Below are 19,208 nucleotides of genomic sequence, written 5' to 3' on the forward strand. Positions count from 1 at the left end.
CGGAGCTCATGGCGGAGGGGAAAGCTGGGTTGCGCTGCATTCTGTTAATGAAGAAGAAATATTTAAGTATAAGAATAACAAACAGATAGATGAAAGAAATCAGTTGAAATAAACTATACACAACTGGGGTAAAAATTTAAACACGAAGAAAATCACTGCATAATTAATACGTAATCTTAATCAACATTTTAATAATCACATTAAAAATATTCAAAATAAACCAACACTTACTTCGATAGATAGTTTGAAGAAATAATTTAAAACAAAATAATTGTTTCAAGCAAATTTCACTTGAGCACAAGTAGACTTGTTAGTATCACTTGATTGTGTTATGATATTACAGCAGCTACTCCTTGTATTTATACTAATGCGAAATGTGTTATCAGATTATTGGCAACACGCAATGCTAATCCGTGGAGTAAAGTTTATAATTGATTGTATGACTAATACAAGTTGTTTCATAGAAAAACAAGTGAAAACATGTATGTACAACAATATCGACAGCTTGTAGCAGTTCACTACATGGCTATGGAGCTTTACTTCATAAGAGGGTTTGCAGCAATTTTTACGATTAGGAGGCTTGGAGATAGGAGTTTGAAAGGTTCTGCTTATCAGGGATACTCGATTTCTGCCAAAAGTGTAGAGAGTGTCTTCAATCATGATATCCAGAGCAGGAGAATGGACGGTGAAAAATATATAAATGGAAAAATGATCATTGATAATTTTTCTGGTTATATTTACGAGTATGTCACTTAAACCAACCAGGTGGTCAACTAGAATTAAAACGAACCAAGAGGATTGCACAATTGGATACATAAGGTGACATAAGGCTTAATTCTAGGTAATATTCTTGTTGTCTGCAGTTTCGCATTGCGGATAAATAGTTTGTAATCAAATTAGTATCTGTTCACTATAGCAGTCACATTTACACACGGCAATTGCATGACCAATGGTATGATCATCATGTTATTGTAAGTGCTTCAGTCCACATCCTACAACATTATATCATTTCCATGATTAGACATGTTATCAAATTCGACTGTCTAATAATTTTCCATACTATGTCTAATATTCTGCCCCCCAGTTCCATGGAAATTAGATAACCTCACTGTTCGTTTCATTATCATCTGATAGTTAAATAGTATGGAAAATTAGACAGTCGAATTTGATAACATGTGTCTAATCATGGAAATGATATAATGTTGTAGTATTAGATTGAAGCATTATAATATGTGATGATCATGCCATTGGTCATTCAATTGCCGTGTGTAAATGTGACCACTATATAGTGAACAGATAGTAATTTGATTCTGTAATCAGATAAAGAGTCTGTACTCTTTATCTAAGTAATGATCTATAATATAAAAAGTTTAAGCACCTATATTTTATTAAGGACGAGGCTTAATCTTTATGATGCACATGCACAATGTGTGTGCAATGTGCGTGGATGATTCCATTTCATATTGATGCTTATTATAAAGCAATCAGTTCTGTATCATACGATATTGTTTGATATCTTGGCTAGACATCAACACTCTTGTATTTGTTTGACCTAGGCAAAAATTGAACCACTCTGAGGCAATGTGTCATAGCATGATCTGCGGTTGAAAGGGGTTTATTTTCTTTTTTTACCAACCTCTAAATCTTCACCTCTAAATCATAATATTTTAACCAAGAATTATTTAGCGTAGGGAGCACTTAAATACTCATTACCTGTACCGTTTTTTTAAGAGGGGAAAATCATCCAATGACTTCTCTCGCCTTAGGCGAGGCGAGAGGGAGTGTCATACTCTTACTGACTAAAAACCACCGCGTTCCTACTCCTGCTTTTCAAGCCGGAGCTCCGGTAAACCCGCTAGGTAGTCCGCAGCTCCAAATCAAGCATCAGCCCTACCGGGCCCCATCTGTAGTGGTCTGATGGCTCTTTGAGGCGCGAGTGGAACGCAACGCGCCACACGCACGGGTCTGGTTCTGGTCGGGCGGCAAGCTACCCTTGCTCGCCGTCCGCAGACCTGCACTTACGGTGGCTGGAGATCGTCTCGCGATCCCCAACACCCGGAGTATCTCTCGCGACGAGGTGTCACTTTTAGGTTGGTAAAAATCAATGGTGAAATTAGGCATTGGTAATTAAGGAAGACAGAGGAATAATCAAGATAAGCAAGGTGCGGCTCATGAAAGATCTTGTTTTTCCAATCGGCTTTTAAAACACTGAGCTTACCGATTACCAATTAATGCTTTTTGCAGTTTAGAGATTAGTAGATTAGAGCCATATGTTAAAAATCATCTGGACTACTTTTTACACTAACATTATTATATCACTTAAAGTAATTCAAGGTGAAAGAACGGCATGTTTTGACTATTAAAATTTTTGGCCACGTTTAGGAAAAAGTACTTCATTGAAGGATTTGTGGAAGAACATTAAGATAAGTTGAGGAGAAAACGTCTAGAGGTCAATCACCTTATTAAATCATCTAGGTAAACTACCAGGGTAGGATGCTGCAAGTAAAGATTGCTAGGAAAACAGTGAACCAGTTAATAGCAACCATCTTGGAGTACATTTTAAGCATCTACATACGACCATTTTATTTTTTCCAGAGTAGTTCATCGTCTTACTCTACTACGACTAAAGAGAAAAGAGCCTATTAACACTTGCCATGGAATTAATTGCATTCTTTGGTACTCAGATCGAGTAAGTCAGATGGAACAAAACACAAAAGGTATTTTCTTCAATAACTTAATTTATTTATATAAAATATTTACAAGAAATACAATGAATGAAACTGTAAACAATACAAATTCTGATATTCACGTACAATAAACATAATTTAACTTATTAAATAAATAACTAATGTGAGATTCCAGGTAAAATATGTGCAATATGCCGCAGACTTAGTAATTTCTGCCGAAACCACTGGGGGGCGTGGTGTTGCTCATTTTCCGGATCACTGATGCAGTCATGAAGCAGTTGTTGGGCTGGAAGGGTTGTGTCGGCTGCGCGTAGCTTCCAGCGCTGTACTGGTTTCTGGGGGGCCCGAAGCAGGGGCTGGGCGAGAAGCTCTTGTAGCCGGAGCTCATGGCGGAGGGGAAAGCTGGGTTGCGCTGCATTCTGCACAAAAAAAGAAACAAAAATTATTTAAATTGGCTTACACAACATAAGAAAAAAGTTACGAAATAAAATAACAATCCCGAAGTGGTTGGGAAAAGGAAAAATGATGGGAAATGTAATTTAAATTTAGGAAAGACGGTTTACACTCACTGCGATAAAGTAGACAAGAAAAAACTTTTAGAAACTTGGAATAAAAAAACTTACTTTGATTGATAGTTTGAAGATATTATTCAAAATGAAATAATTATTATTTGGAGTAAATTTTACTCGGGCACAAGTAGACTTGTTAGTATCACTTGATTGTGTTATGATATTACGGCAGCTACTCCTTGTATTTATACTAATGCGAAATGTGTTATCAGATTATTGTTTCTACACATAATTAATCCGTAGAGTAAAGTCTACAATCAGTTGTATGACTCAGACAAGTTCCTGCCTAGAAAACCACAAATACTTGTGTAATTAATTATCTTCAGTTACTTGTATCTTATTACTTTTCCCAAATGAGAGGAACCTTCAATTTGGACCTTGCTGTGGAAGAAAAATTAGGACGTTGGATTCATACTTTAATAAAAACAACTCGATGTTTGCAATCACTTATGGCCTCTAAATAGATGCAACCGCAGACTCCTTTATTGTATCTGGAGCTGCAGACTACCTAGCGGGTTTACCGGGGCTCCGGCTCGAAAAACAGGAGTAGGAACGGGATGGTTTTTTGTCAGTAAGAATCTGACACTCCCTCCCGCCTCGCCCAAGGCGGGAGAAGTCATTGGATGATTTTCCCGTGTGAAAAAAAGATCCTTTATTGTGTTACGCCTATTGGGTACGCACATTCCTGAAGTCCTATTATGGGAAAGCCAATAAAATACGTACAGTAAAATTAACTAAATTAAAGTTGTTACCAACTAATGATTGTGGATATCAGTCAACAGTCACATGAAAACCATTCAAATTTGAAGATACAGGTGTTTCAGGCTTCCTCTCCCTCGGAAATTAGATAACATTGGTGTTCATTTAATTATAATCTGAAAGGTGTGGTGTGGAAAATTAGATATTAAAATTCGATTACGAGGCTAATCTTAGTAATGATATAATAGTGTGAAGATTGAACTATAACAGCATGATGATCATACCATTGGCAATCGATTGTCGAGTGAATTTGTGATTACTATAGTTGTTACCTATAACAGATAATTTTATTTTAGATCCAAATAATATTGTTATAACTTTAAGCTATGTTGGAGCAAGGGGGACTGGGATGACGTCTCCTCTTTCTGCGAAGTAGTCATTCTAGCTAAGCAGGAAGCGGGGAGCGTGCGTCGCGACAGACACTCTGGCGCAGGCATCATAGAGCCCTCAGATCACCACAGATGTGGTGCAGTGGGGTTAATGGCCGATACTGAGCTGCGGAAAATGTGACAGCTTGCCGGGGCTTGAGCTCGAAGAACAGGAGTAAGAACGGAGTGGTTTTTAGGCAGTAAGAGTCTGACACTCCCTTTCGCCTCAGCCATGGCGATAAATTTTATTTTAAAAAGAGGCTTAATCTTCATGGTTTTGCATTCATCATGTGTATGGCTATGACTCCATCATTTTAAATATGGGAGTGCTTAAGTAAAATAGTCGATTTAGATACTATATCAATATACTATCGGCTCAATTATATTTGTTTATTTTTTTGGAATTTTTGAATGGAGGTTAAAAGTACCGGCAAACGCGGTGCAGTATATTTGCATGGCGTGGACAGAAGACCTGGTAATGGCTGCAGAAATTGGCTATATACCGTTAATTTCAACTGGCCCATCTGGAAAGCAAGGGGGAAGGGGGCATTGTGATGACAATTATGAGGATGATGATCATGATATCACAATACTTGGTGTATGGTTAGATGCCAACAACACATACCTACTCGTATACACAGTATGCACTTTTTGTTTAATAATCTATTTGTTCGTGTCATTAACAAAGACCAGATTTTTTTTTGTGTGATAAGCATTATAAAAAATAATACTTACAGAGAAATTGAGCTACTACATAATTATTATAAGTGTGTTATGGTTCAGTGTGTAAGTAACGCCAGCATTAGCTGCAATTCAAGAGGCAGTGCACTATTACATGATCTGCAATTGTGAAGCTTAATAGGAAGATGCAGAAGAATAATCGAAAATACCAGTGAGTAATTTTCCTCTACGGAATTGAGATTGGTGTCCGGTGTTCATATGTTTGTAAATCCTACAAAATATGTATGTGCTTTGCAGAAGTGGAGTTAGAGCATATGTTAAAGATGGTTTGAAATACTTCGCACTAGCACATCAATCTTGAAGTAAACTCAAGGTCACGAAACGGTTTTTATTAAATTATGTAATAAAATTTTTCGTCACATGTCCAAAAAGTTTTACTTATAACAGGGCAATATTCTTAGTAAAAGATCACCAATTCGATAGAAATATCTTATTAAATAACTCATTGTACAAATTTAACAACACTTATCAGCAATCGGTATCCTCTCGAAACTTCTTAGTAACCACAGTGGTTCGTTATCATACGAAGTACTTGTACCATTTGAGAAGAGAGGCACATAATTTATGGCATTCTATGGTACTCGGATCGAGTAAGATCGAAACACAAAACTTATTTTCTTCAATAATTTATTTTATTCTTTTAAAATATAACAATACATTTTCTTTTAAATTCACATACTCTTTAACACGTTTAAACTTATTAAATAAATAACTAATGTGAGATTGCTTAACCTAAATTAGCAGTAAACGGTAACCGAAACGAATTACTCGAGATTCCAGGTAAAATGTGTGCAATATTCCACAGACTTAGTAATTTCTGCCGAAACCACTGGGGGGCGTGGTGTTGCTCATTTTCCGGATCACTGATGCAGTCATGAAGCAGTTGTTGGGCTGGAAGGGTTGTGTCGGCTGCGCGTAGCTTCCAGCGCTGTACTGGTTTCTGGGGGGCCCGAAGCAGGGGCTGGGCGAGAAGCTCTTGTAGCCGGAGCTCATGGCGGAGGGGAAAGCTGGGTTGCGCTGCATTCTGTTGATAAAGAAATAATATATTAGTATAAGAAAAACTGATCTCAATTCTCAAAGTAGAAGAAACTACATGAATAAAGTAAAAATCACTTTAAACACATTCAAGAAGAAAATTGCTGCATTCTTAACTTAACACTAAAACGAGCTATAAAAATCACAACAAAACTTTGTTTAAAATAAACCAACACTTACTTTGATTGATAGTTTGAGGAAATAATTTAAAAATAAATGAATTGTTTCAAGCAAATTTCACTTGAGCACAAGTAGACTTGTTAGTATCACTTGATTGTGTTATGATATTACGGCAGCTACTCCTTGTATTTATACTAATGCGAAATGTGTTATCAGATTATTGTTTCTACACATAATTAATCGGATTGTAGTATTGGCTGGCCTTCTTTATAATTGTGTCGATGCCATCAAAGAAATAGGTTAATCATCTTAGATATTTCTCGTAGTTTCTTGAAGGTTCTTATTTATAGAAAGTCCAGGTGATTTCGCAAGGAAATGTTACAAAATGTCTTCTGATTTGATGCGACTTTTAGATAATTTTAATAACCTATAAATGGGTAGGGAATTGAGAATTGAATAGGGAATGTATGGTGGATTTGAAAAAAATATTTAATTGTTTTAATAGAATGCATGAAGAAACTGACATTTCATGTGACTGTTCATATTTAGTAAAACCATTTTAAAACCTTCAGGATATATTTTGGAGAGTGTGCATCTGATCTATTCGATTTTATCTTACCGCCATCTTTTCAACATAGGACTAGTAGAAAGTCGGCCCACTATCATCCCTACAGAGTGGACTTCCCTTTTGTCCAATCGAAACGGTTCGAATTTGTGCAGCCAGGGTATGAACCAATCTGCGGGCCTATTTATCCTAAAAAATACTAATTTTCAAGGTCAGAGTGAATAGTCTTTTTCTGATACATGTTCGCTTCGTCGTTCTGGCAGAAAGCGGGTTAATGGCCAATCGCAGACTTATCAACGCTAAAAAAAAAACCTTAAGAGAACATTCGGTCACGTTGGCTTTTCTTGATAAAAGGATTAGTACAAAATTCGCAGAATTGTAATCAAGCTATTTTTAATGTTTACATTTATCCGATAAAAGGGATTTATGGCCGTGTTCTTATTGTTTCATTTATTTGTTTCATTCTAAAAATAGATCTGTCTTAATTATTTCCTGTGGCGGCATTGTTTTTAATTATTCTTTCACCAACTTTATCTAAGTAGGTATATAGAATGGAAAGGTATTTTTGAGAGCATTGATTGTTACACGTGTAATTATAATTATCAGTTTTAATAATATTTTGGGCGCATACTCAAGGCGGCCAGTATAATCCGTCTTTGGGAAAAGTGAATTGTCATTTATTTCAAAGTAAGGTCATTGAACCTTTGATCCATTTTTGATCATCTGATGCTATTGTTCGTCTTTATCAATTTATCAGTTCGTCTTCAACATACGAGTAGATCATAGTAACAAGTTCTTTGTACTTGATTAGATATATTTTTATGGCTGTATTCGTTAGAGTTTATCACGTTACATTATAAAACTTAATAAAATAATTCAGTTTTATTGATATGTGATCATAAATTTCAGTCATATGATTTCAGTTGTAGCTATATCTCTTTTGGTCATAAAATTAAATAATAGTTCGATATCAGCGTCACCTCAGATGTTTCAGAAGATAGCGGGATCACCTTCCACCGCATTAGTTTATCAATATGTTTTTCATTGATAAACCTATTTTTAGCATCATAATGAATTGCGTCAATAAAATTCTTTTCGTCTCTAAAAATAAATACCTTTGATGTGTGCTTTGAATGTAATTGAGTATAATTAGGCCCATTATCACGGATCTTATGAATTAAATCGTATTTTTAAGGTGATTATAATATTATGTTGAGCTATTTTCAAATGGTCAAGGCGTGGCCAGTGTTAAGATATTATAAGATTGTTGATTTATAATCATGAATGTTGATACCAAGTGAAACTAATTATGTACTTTGTAATTCATGTTCGGAAGCATGTTATCAAAAAATAAATACTAGCATAGAATACTATTCCTACGAAGAAAGACTATACATTTGATACAATGCTCTATCTATTGAACCTGAACTTTTAAACAGTCTCCAACTCATACTAAGCGAAGAGATAACGCCAAAATATCTCGTGATGATGATTATGGTTCAACAATTGTTAATGATTAACTAAAATCATTCACATTAATGGAGAAAAGTGTGGGAGATTTAAGTGTGGGAGAGCCATGCTTCGGCACGAATGGGCCGGCTCGACCGGAGTGATACCACGGCCTCACAGAAAACCGACGTGAAACAACGCTTGCGTTGTGTTTCGTTGTGTGAGTGAGGTTACCGGAGGCCCAATTCCCCCTTCCCAATCTTCCCCATCCCGGATTCCCGAACAACAACCCTTAAATTCCTAACTCCCAAAAAGCCGGCAACGCACTTGTAACGCCTCTGGTGTTTTAAGTGTCCATGGGCGGCGGCATTTGCTTACCATCAGGGGCCAGAATCGTCGATCACTGATCAGTGCAAGAGAGACGGAGCTATACAACCTACATAGCTCCGTCTCTCTTGCACTGATCAGTGATCGACCATTCTGACACAATTGTAATAGCAGACTAAGGACCCTGGTAATACGTCTGCTGGATTACTGGCGTGTTTCATAAAAAAAAGAAAAGCTCATCATTCATCAGAGCAGCGTGCGCAGACGCGGCGACGTCACACAGCCTACTGACTGCGTCCTGAACTGACTGCGTATAATCGACTCGAAACTGGTAGAGCTTTTCTCCATTAATGTACGTGAGTAAACCATGATTTTTAGTTAATTGAGTATATGTCACGACAGTTGTTGCTGACGATGTACGCAGAATGCCTTAGGCAATTGCAATTGCTGTATGGATATTGCGTCTCTAGAATTCATTATAATCATCTGCAGTGCAGTGTAATTTCTTAGGTATTGCAATTGAAGGATATTGCGTCTTTAGATTTGATTACTCGTATAATCATCTGCAGTGCGGTGTAATTTATAGTAATCTAACGCAGTAAAAAGGTAAACAATACCGAGATATACTAATATAATTGGGCAATAAATAATATCTGTCTGGTCCTATTAAAGTATATTAAGGCTATAAATACAATTTATATTTACGGCTATTTAATTTTACACTCCATTATCTTCTATTGTTATTGATTCCTAAGTGGTATGAATTTTAGATTGCCGTCCGACCAGAACCAGACTCGTGCGTGTGGTGCGTAGCGTTCCGCCGCGCTTTCAGACCACCACAGATGGGGCCCAGTAGGGCTGATGCCTGATCCGGAGCTGCGGACTACCTAGCGTGTTTACTGGGGTTTCGGCTTGAAAAGCAGAAGTAGGAACTGGGTGGTTTTTAGTCAATAAGAGTCTGACACTCGCGTTTCGCCTAAGGCGAGAAAATCATTGGATAATATTCCCACCTTATAAAAAAGTGTTATGAATTTTGCCGAATCATTAATTAGGTACCTACTGGAAGACCCCTAGTAGGTGTACAATATAAACAACTAATATAGGTAGATAGCGTAAGACACATGAATGTAACATTATTCATAATTATCTCTTTGATATTGCTAGCTATGTGGTTTTTCCTCATTGATATTTCTGATTACTTTCCGGAATTACTACTTAGTGAAAATTCATCGTTTTGCTAATCTGCTTATAAGTAGGTAGGCTTGCGTGAATCATTTTAAAACATACGTTGATTACAACAATATTTATGTACTCATCATAATTCAGTAACAGATACGAAAATTGTGTAATTCTTCGATTGAATTTATGACTAGTATTTAATATGTAAGTAGGTATAGGTACTTATCTATATTTTTTGTAAGCAACAATTGTCACATGATTGCCACGTGTATTACGTAGGTAGGATGGCCGGTGTGAATAGATAAAATCATACCTCTATTGTCTCTATGCTGTTATTTTTTGGGTGTTGGTTTACTCTATAAAATTCAAATAAAACATGCTCTTATACGAGTAACATGCTCGTCGTATAATACTAGTTTCTTATTTAGTGAAATAAAAAGTAGCCTGTTCCAAGTTTCATCCCGATCCCTTCAGCCGTTTTTGCGTGAAGAAGTAACAATGAAACAAAATATACAAACTTTCTCATTAATAATTTTAGTGGGATACAGCATGTAGCGAATGTGGCACCTACCTAATGTTTGCCAAATAGTTAAGAGAAAAGTGCAAGTTGAAACATCTTTGGTCGCGCTCGTCGCGTTTTTTGGCTCTTGTCCAACAACATACACTTTTTCTTTTGAACCTAGATGTGTACAACTGTACATTCCTACTATTATTGCTGTTACTATGCTCTACTCATCAAAACGCGATGTTCATCAACGGCTTGTCGAACAAGATAATCTTTTGGAATAATTTTGAATATCTTTTTCCTTATACATAGTTCCTATTACATTTTAATAGTTCCGTTTAAAATAGACAAGAATGTTTATGACTAGCCAGAAAGCAGATAATTTGATTGTATTAATCTAATCATTACTTTAAACAAACACATAATATGTAATACTTATTAATTGATGATTATTAATGAATCACTAATATTTCAACATTATTTTTTATGGAAAGTCCTGTTGTCAGCAGTAGACATCAGTTTCACAGATCTAGTGTAGACATCTAAATAAAATTGTCTGTAGATAGGTTAAAATGTATTCGTCGGGAATTGTTTGCTAAACTAATTAATACGCATGATGAAATCCACCTGATTAATTAATTGTCTGGTTTTGCAGTGTCTCGTATGTAATAACTGTGTAAGTGTAACAAGTGATTGAAAAAAATATTGTAAAAGTTAAGCTTGATTCTCCATTTGCTGTCGACCTTTTGCTTTTTGCATCCATCCAACGCCAGACGATTTGCGGATATCATGACACTCGTAGAGAAACGTAAAGACGTTTGTGTATTCTTAAATACAACTACTCCAATCTCCATCGATTCTGAGGCCAATATGATGGCTACTGTTAGAGCCACACTCGTGCGCCGTATGTCATTTACGGAGACTTTTGTCTTGTATGAGGATACATAATATTTTACTATTTAAATAAGCCTGACTTTTTTGGAGGCTGAAAATCAATCATTGGCTTCTCCCGCCTCAGGTGAGGTGAGAGGGAGTATCAGACTCTGACTACCTAAAAACCACCCCGTTCGTACTCCAGCTTATCGAGCCGGAGCCCCGGTAAACCCGCTAGTTAGCTTCTAACTTGTAATTACTATTACTCTTACGGAATTTACGGTGGTTTTCAATGAGGTAGCAAATGACCTGGATGAAATGTTCTTACAATGTTTGGGGCTTAATATCTGTCATTAGCAACCAGATTGAAATCTAAACGCTGCAACGCAAAATGTCCCTGCGGGGAAATACAGCGCTTCGCTAAGCCGCGGGTATGATAATTATCACTGAAGAAGAATTGATAACAGCCTGTTTTAGTTAATGATGTAAGAAATTATTATTCACTGTTTACTCAAAAACAATTATTTCCTTATTTTACCTTATTTATTGTTTACGGCTAATATGTGATAAGGATACTTTTAATACCTTTATCAAACGTGCCAGTTAATCCATATCGGAGCCTCTTAAAACGATTTCTGTGTTAATAACTACATAACAATTATAAATACATATGTGTCACTTATTTATTGAATCGGTTGCCAATTCATTGATATTTCCACTATGCAACTTGGATATAAGGAAAATAAACACTAGTTTTTGTGTGGATTGATTGATTGACTGGCGATATATTAAAGAAGGACCAAATTAAAAGTATCCTTAACCGACGAGCATGCATGAAAAGACTTATGACTGTTAATGAAGCGAAAGAAGTATGCAATATTCGTAGCAATTGGCCTTCCATTGTCTCTGCCTACTCCCATGGGAGATAGACGTGAGGTTATGTATGTATATACGTTACTAGATGCAAGTTAACTCTTAGTAAAATCATATACAACATTATGCAAAGTAGATGAGCCTTAACAAAACAAAACAAACGATTAATCATCATATTTCGTAATCACTTAGAATGGTAAGGTAGGAAGTAAATCGGTCGTCTCTTTACCTAGATTGACAAGAAGGCGATCAATCAATTTAGATAAAAATGGAATATATGAAGGAATCGGGTCTAGATAGTGTGGGGGACTTTCTAGATAATATACAAAGAGCCATTATGTAGGACAGATATTTAAAGGACACAAAGGTTATATTTGTCAGGTAATTTTCGTACTTCGTGCCCTAGTTTACTCTAGTAAAATGAGAAATACCTACATACGTAGATGCCACTGAATTGAGATATAGGTACTCGTATAGCTAGTTAAGAACGGAATTGTAATGTTCTATTTTATGAACCTTGATTGATGTTTTTCAACTTATACAAAGCTCTCCCTTTTTCTTGTTTTATTGTTCTAGAGTAAGCAAATAGAAAACTTATAGAATGTTTACCAAAATTGTTTTCTTGTTTTCTTAGTTGATATTGTTTTCTGGGAATAAAATTGTTGCCTTTCATAAATTACGTTTTAAAATCGATGCGTTTCGAAGAATATTTTCAGGGATTTAGTTTTGTAAATACAAAATCAATTCCTGGTACTGTAAAGTAACTGTTGTGATTGCTTCAACATTATCTTCGATGAGTAGGTAATTTACCTTTATTGTGTTAAGATTACAAGTATGAATATCCAATTCGTAATTCGATTGTTTTCACCTTCTTTAGTGGAGTCATTCTTCAGCACAACATTGGCTAAGCTGATCCATATTATTATGGTAATCTCTAAAGTTTTTTTGGATCGGATATGCATACAGGCAGACGGAACACCACATGGTAAGCAATCGGCGCCGCCCATGGACACCCGAAACACCAGAGGAGTTAAAAGTGCTTTACCGGCCTTTTAGGGGGTTAGGGGATTTGAGTATTGGAGAATCGGGGATTCTTAAGGATCTTAAGCAATCCATTTACTAGAGACTAAAGCACTATTTCTCACTAATAGAGCGACAGTCAAATCTGGTTAGTGATATATTCAAGTTTTATTAGCAAGAGCCTTCTCAACAAGAAATTGCTGCAATGAATTTACGATTAATTTTAGGTACTGCTATCGACAATCATAGGCATTTTTTGTATATGATATTTAATTAAATATTATCATGTAGGTATTAGATGGCTGATCTGATTTGCTAGCAACGTCATTTTAATGAAAAATATTTGCTACAAACGTCGTATTGACGTCAAATATGCGTAGATTTTGCTAAGAGATATTTACGTTTTATCTTGATATAGTTGGTGTATTTAAAATAGAGATGGCGTTAGCGTATAGAAATAATATTCAAAACTGATAACATTATTGATAGTACTGCTTTTATTAAATGTTGGATGGTACCATAAATATTTACACTTTTTTGGAGATATTTAGGTATTTGATAAAACTTACGGATTCGGATTTAATAATTAATTAGTTTATGTAACAAAACCTAACAGGATTTGATTAGATACTTTGATCCTCCTTTTATAATTTCAAGATCATAATCGTTATACCGAATTATCGAGTCTGCCATCTTTAAAAGCGGAACTTGTTCATTGGTAAATCCTATTTACAAATCGAATCATAAATATAATTAATTTCGACTATTCATGCTCATCAGGCGTTGCTTACCAAAATTTGTAACAAAATATGTAGAATAGAGCGCCTACTGCGAGAAATTTCACTATTGGTTGCCGCGCTGTTATAGTCCCATACAAAACTTACTTAAACGTTAATGCACAACACAAGCCTTTTTTTGAGGGCGGAAAATCTTCCAGTGTTTTCTCTCGCCTGGGGCTAGGCGAGAGGAAGTGTCAGTCTCTTACAGACTAAAAACCACTACGTTCCTACTCCTGCTTTTCGAGCCGGAGTCCCGGTAAATTCGCTAGGTATACCGCTGCTCCGGATCATGATACTCAGGCCTAACAAATACAAATCTTTTATTGTACTAATTAATTATGTTGTTGATATCTATTGCAGACATTGCAGTACCTATTTGCAATGTCCCGTTTTTATCTTTTATCGATTTGTCAGATATTTTGATCTTTTTAATTATTAGTACTATCTTAAGCTGTTGGCAAAGATAACATCGAGTTGCTTTATTAAATTAAAAATCGATTTAATTTTTAGGCAATTTCAAGGCCAATCGGTTAGAGGATATCTCAAGTAAAAGTCTTTTATTTACCTATATTTTTTCTGTACCTATATCATCGTTGAGTTTCCAAACGGCTGGATCAAATAAGGCACAATAAGAAATTCTGTGTATAAACAAACTCGCTTTGTATATTTACAAAACTAACCTTGTGTAAATCTATTGACATGTAGGATTTATATTATGATAGGTGCATCAATCGCAAACTTTGTCTGGTTTGCTAGTAATCGTAAGTATGAGTCCTTCATTGATTTAGCCTAAGAGTTTGTTTATCAATTAGTCATTAATAAAACTCCTTTGAACTGGATTAATCGAGTTTATTTTTATACTTTTATATTCCTGTATTTTCTTTTATTCATTAGACTGGCAGGCTCATTACGATGTGTATCTCAATATAGAGATTGCTAAAGTAAACAATGGTAAAAATGAAATAAATAGAGATTTAAGGAATAACATGAAATGGAGATTTATAAGTAATGACTACTTATATTTATACAAAGACAAGACTAGTTGTACAACTGTTTATTTTAAAACTTATCTTAATAACATAACAATAACTTAAGTTAGCATAACGGTATATTATACAGGCAGAGATTCAGGCGGTACAAGAATTATTGACCAAACGAGGGGTCGAATCTTTGTGGTGGCGTGGTGTTGCTGATCTTGCGGATGGTGGCTGCGGGCATGAAGCATCCATTGTTTGGCTGGAAGTTCTGGTGGGGTTGCTGTGGGCCTCCCATAGGTTGGCCGTAGCCTGGAGCGTACATAGGACCTCCTGGGTTGTTGAACCTCGCAGGACCTCCTGGCGCGCCTGGGTGCATGGGCATGCCGTTGTTCATGCCACCGGGGCCGAAGCCTTGGTTAAATCCTGGGCCTGGACGTTGCATTCTGGAAACAGATTTCTCAAATTAAACATCATATTTTTTCAATCACAACAGAATTTAGTAACACTTTATGTGAAAATAAATTAATTCCAAATGAACACTATTGAAGAACAAGAACTTGAAGATGCACTGATTTCTAAAGCAATATGGCAACTGATTTCACTGTATTTTTTTTCTCAACAATTGTTTGTACTTACATGATATTTTTTCCAAATAAAAAATGTAATAAAAATTCACTGGTAGATCTACCGATCGATTTTACAATCTGCTCATAGATTGGGGTGCGGCATGTATTTATACTTTTTTTTATCGGATTATTTGACAGAGTTATGCTATCGCTATAAATCACGACGGTCGCTCTTTGTTTTTGTGTATCGGGTATCGCTCCGCTCGCTTTTATATTAAAAAAATATTTATTCATATTTAAAAGTTTAAAATGACATTGTCATTGCTGTAGAACCGTTTTGTTCTATGGTTTAATTTCTAACACAGATTGTCTGTGAGATTCAATTGTGATGGGTACCTACTGCGGCTCTTGAAATTTGTATAATCACCTGCAGTGCAGTCTAATTTGTAGTAATCCGATATAGTAAAAGTTTGACATACTTTAGTAAATGATACCTTGATAAGTTTATGATATAACCGTGCAATGACTAAAGAAGTGTCAGTCTTGTCCTCATTAAAGTATTTTTAGGCCATAATTGCCATCTATCTAAGAAGGTTGTTTAATTTTATGGATGTAACAATAAAGTCCGCTCAACGAACACAGACGTCGCAGCAGGCCTACAAGATGACGGGACGAACTCGTCATCCATGACAAGGATTAGCCGCAAAAAGCTTTACACAGAGAAAAGTGGAAGAAGGGTAGAGAGGCATTTTTCGTGGGACGATCATGGCTGAAATTAAAATCAACAATGTTATGTTTTTTTACACGATAAAATTAGAGAGTGTTTTTTTTTCTGTTTCAGCTTTTTCAAGACATTTAGGATCGCGACTTTGAAATGTCTTACTGATTACAGATTGAAAAACCTTTCCATACATTTGGTCACCTACTAATGTATCCAGGTGATAGATAAAATTTTTAGGTATCTGTAATTGACAACAATCTGAATCGAGAATTAAGATAGCGAAAAACATTTGAAAATATTTGTTGCCATCTGTTGACGAAAGCTACAACAATATTTTCTCTTAATCGCGGTTTTCTTCATATTAATTGCTATGCGGTTAGACAAATGTACCTAAATACATTAGTAGGCCTAGAGCCGCCTGGAGCTAGAGACATAGAGGTGGTTGTCCTTAGATTTCTCAAGGTTTTAGAAAACGTGAGATCAAAATCTTGAAGGAGATTATGCAATCATTCGAGCGCCTCATATAGGTATTGAATTGAGATTATCATAGAGATAGAGCCGTCTATTAAGATAAAGAGTACCTACACGATAAAAAAGTGATTCATCAGGTTGTTGTATGGAGATTAAAAGATATATAGCGGTATAATACGAGTAGTGGAAGGAACTAATGGGTCGTGTACATTTCAATATAAGTAGTGTGATAGCAAATAAAATGGTTGTTCGGGACTTTTTCGAAGATTATCGTAATTATTATCTTTCATGGTGTAGATCTGTACTGTAGGTTATCTCCCTTTTGGGGGCTTTATACTCATATTGAGTGTGATATTTTTGCAAGTGACCTTAATAAGATAATGCTCTCAGTAAAAAATACGCAGTTATTTTCAAGGACTTTCCTTTATAGATGTTTTAGATTTTCAAAATTTTCGGTAATCTACAATATGAAGTTTGAGTTGTAGGCGAATTCTCCACACACTCTAAATAATATCTTGGGCTATGGTATATATATCTCTTATCCGGATATAAAACAATTTTCAAAAAACGAACCGCCTTTTTTTTATTGCCTTCAATTTGTTTTAAGTCAGTTAATATACCTACAACCTTCTCCCAGGTTTGAAAAATACCTACTATGCTAAAATGCTGAAAGACGGATTAAATCGATTCAACCAAACGGGAGATAATCGTGCACATTACATATATACAATACAGGTCAAACTGAGAAACTCCTCTTTTTGAAGTCAGTTATATCTAAAGAGATTTACAACGCAACTAATAAAGAGTAATTTTTTATCTGCATTGAATTTTTAGTTAAACACTCAGATTAGAATAGTATTTCCTAAGAGGTAAATTGTATATATATAGATATGCTGGTCACCATTTCTTTCATATATCTCTTTAGTAAATAGGCCATTTTGAAGAGATGAGAATAGATTTTCAGAAGGTCGTGCGAAAATTCTTGGAATCATCCAATCGGTCACACTAATTTCACACCTGGGCAATTTGGCAATAGCGACATACCTACTGATTTTCGTACGCCTGCGCGCCTGATAACACATATATTTGAACTTTGAAGTACGCAAAACAGCCGAAGAACAAAAACAAAGGGTTTTAGATTAATATCATAGACTTGGATTATATTACGGATAGAGAATAGATAAAAAAGTTTCCAATACACGGATTATATGGATAGATAAAAAAATTCCAATACATACACTATTAGTTTATCTATCGCCTTGTGTGGTTACTGAGTACGATCTCCTAGATATTTTTTCTGGCTACACGATACTAGGAATATTCATAGAATTACTTTAGGTTCGAGACAGAGGTACCTTGATTTAAAGGCAGCGATCGATCGATTCCCTGCAACATGGTTGAGTTGGGCGGTGCTGGTGTACGTGTCATGTTCGTGAACGGGCGCTGTCAACTGGGACTGGTCAGCTCCAGACTGCATTAAGATTGTTGTCCTCAGGGTTATTTTCTTTTTCTATCACTTTGACTAAATATTAGTTTTACATTGTTCTCACATAGTTGAAGCAATCGAAACAATGTAACCATGAATTGTATTGTGAATCTGATTGGAAAAGAGTAACCTATGGAGTTTCTTGCTCGTTCTTCTCCATAGGAATCTACACTTTGGAACGAGCAAATAGCTTCACTAGAGGACTGACCGACAGACTGACGTTATTAATATTATTATATTTGCTTTGACGTTCAAAAGTGCCTTCCTGGTCTAATTGAAATAAATAATTTTGACTTTTTTGACTTTTTTGCAGAATATATGATGATCCGTAGAGTCAATTTTAATATTATCAGCCTATAAGTGGCAGACAAATAATCATACGACTTATAGTACACTATTTCCACAACAGTACCGAAGCGCTCGGCCGATACCCAACCAAATGAATGTAACGAAATTTAACGTTTATTTTTATTTTTTGAAATAAAAACTATGTCCTTTCTAAGGTTCTAAACTATATCTGTACCAAATTTCAACCAAATCCGTCAAATAGTTGCGGAGATTAATATAATGCATAGAATAGTGTTCGACGTGATTCTTTAATTTGACATAACTTTTTTATTTATGAACCGATTGACATGAAACAAACACTAAATGTTAATTGAAGCATACCACAATATATTCGTGAAAACCGCATCCAACTCGGATCAGCCGTTTCTGAGATTAGCGCGCACAGACAAACAGACAAACAGACAAAAAAAAAGTTAATTACATTTTTGGGTTCGACATCGACATGACAATAACCCCTGCTATTTTTTTTATTTTTATTTTCAATGTACAGACAGCACTTGTCTACGATTTTATTATATGTATAGATTTACAAGATATAAGACTAGTGTCTGTAAAATGTGATAAAACCATATCAGTGGAAAGTTTGAGACAATTTCTAGTTATAAAATCAATGATTGTTTGAATATTAAAGATGAGATACTTTCTTATATGTTTCGACATGAAATATCGGCAGATGCACGATAAGGTTTATCAAACGAACTGAAGCAATGACAGTTGCTTTCATTTCACCGAGAGCCGAGATAGCGATGGGCTGATACTCTGATAGTAACGATAAAGGTGAAATAAAAAA

At 35.5% G+C, this 19,208-nt stretch overlaps 1 protein-coding gene and 3 long non-coding RNA genes across 4 annotated transcripts; all 4 read right to left on the minus strand.

The window, feature by feature from the left end:
- Nucleotides 1-435, minus strand: LOC118270017 (uncharacterized). Its single transcript, XR_004783169.2, has 2 exons — nt 232-435; nt 1-41 (listed from the first exon to the last, which is right to left on the minus strand). It is a non-coding gene; the product is annotated as an uncharacterized LOC118270017 (long non-coding RNA).
- A 2,283-nt stretch (nt 436-2,718) lies between these two features.
- Nucleotides 2,719-3,524, minus strand: LOC118270019 (uncharacterized). The gene is made up of 2 exons (XR_004783171.2): nt 3,311-3,524; nt 2,719-3,106 (listed from the first exon to the last, which is right to left on the minus strand). It is a non-coding gene; the product is annotated as an uncharacterized LOC118270019 (long non-coding RNA).
- A 2,210-nt stretch (nt 3,525-5,734) lies between these two features.
- LOC118270018 (uncharacterized) lies at nt 5,735-6,649 on the minus strand. Its single transcript, XR_004783170.2, has 2 exons — nt 6,340-6,649; nt 5,735-6,148 (listed from the first exon to the last, which is right to left on the minus strand). It is a non-coding gene; the product is annotated as an uncharacterized LOC118270018 (long non-coding RNA).
- An 8,239-nt stretch (nt 6,650-14,888) lies between these two features.
- LOC126912839 (cleavage and polyadenylation specificity factor subunit 6-like) lies at nt 14,889-15,628 on the minus strand. The gene is made up of 2 exons (XM_050707102.1): nt 15,463-15,628; nt 14,889-15,269 (listed from the first exon to the last, which is right to left on the minus strand). Exon 2 carries the CDS (start codon nt 15,266-15,268, stop codon nt 14,993-14,995), a length of 276 nt encoding a protein of 91 aa, XP_050563059.1. The 5' UTR covers nt 15,269; nt 15,463-15,628; the 3' UTR covers nt 14,889-14,992.
- Between the last annotated feature and the right edge of the window lie 3,580 nt (nt 15,629-19,208).

This window comes from Spodoptera frugiperda, chromosome 30 (genome assembly GCF_023101765.2).
Source record: "Spodoptera frugiperda isolate SF20-4 chromosome 30, AGI-APGP_CSIRO_Sfru_2.0, whole genome shotgun sequence".
Classification (NCBI taxonomy): domain Eukaryota; kingdom Metazoa; phylum Arthropoda; class Insecta; order Lepidoptera; family Noctuidae; genus Spodoptera; species Spodoptera frugiperda.

Excerpts from the sequence above, each read along its gene's own strand:
- LOC126912839 (XM_050707102.1), bottom strand. The coding sequence starts at position 15,268 with ATGCAACGTCCAGGCCCAGGATTTAACCAAGGCTTCGGCCCCGGTGGC.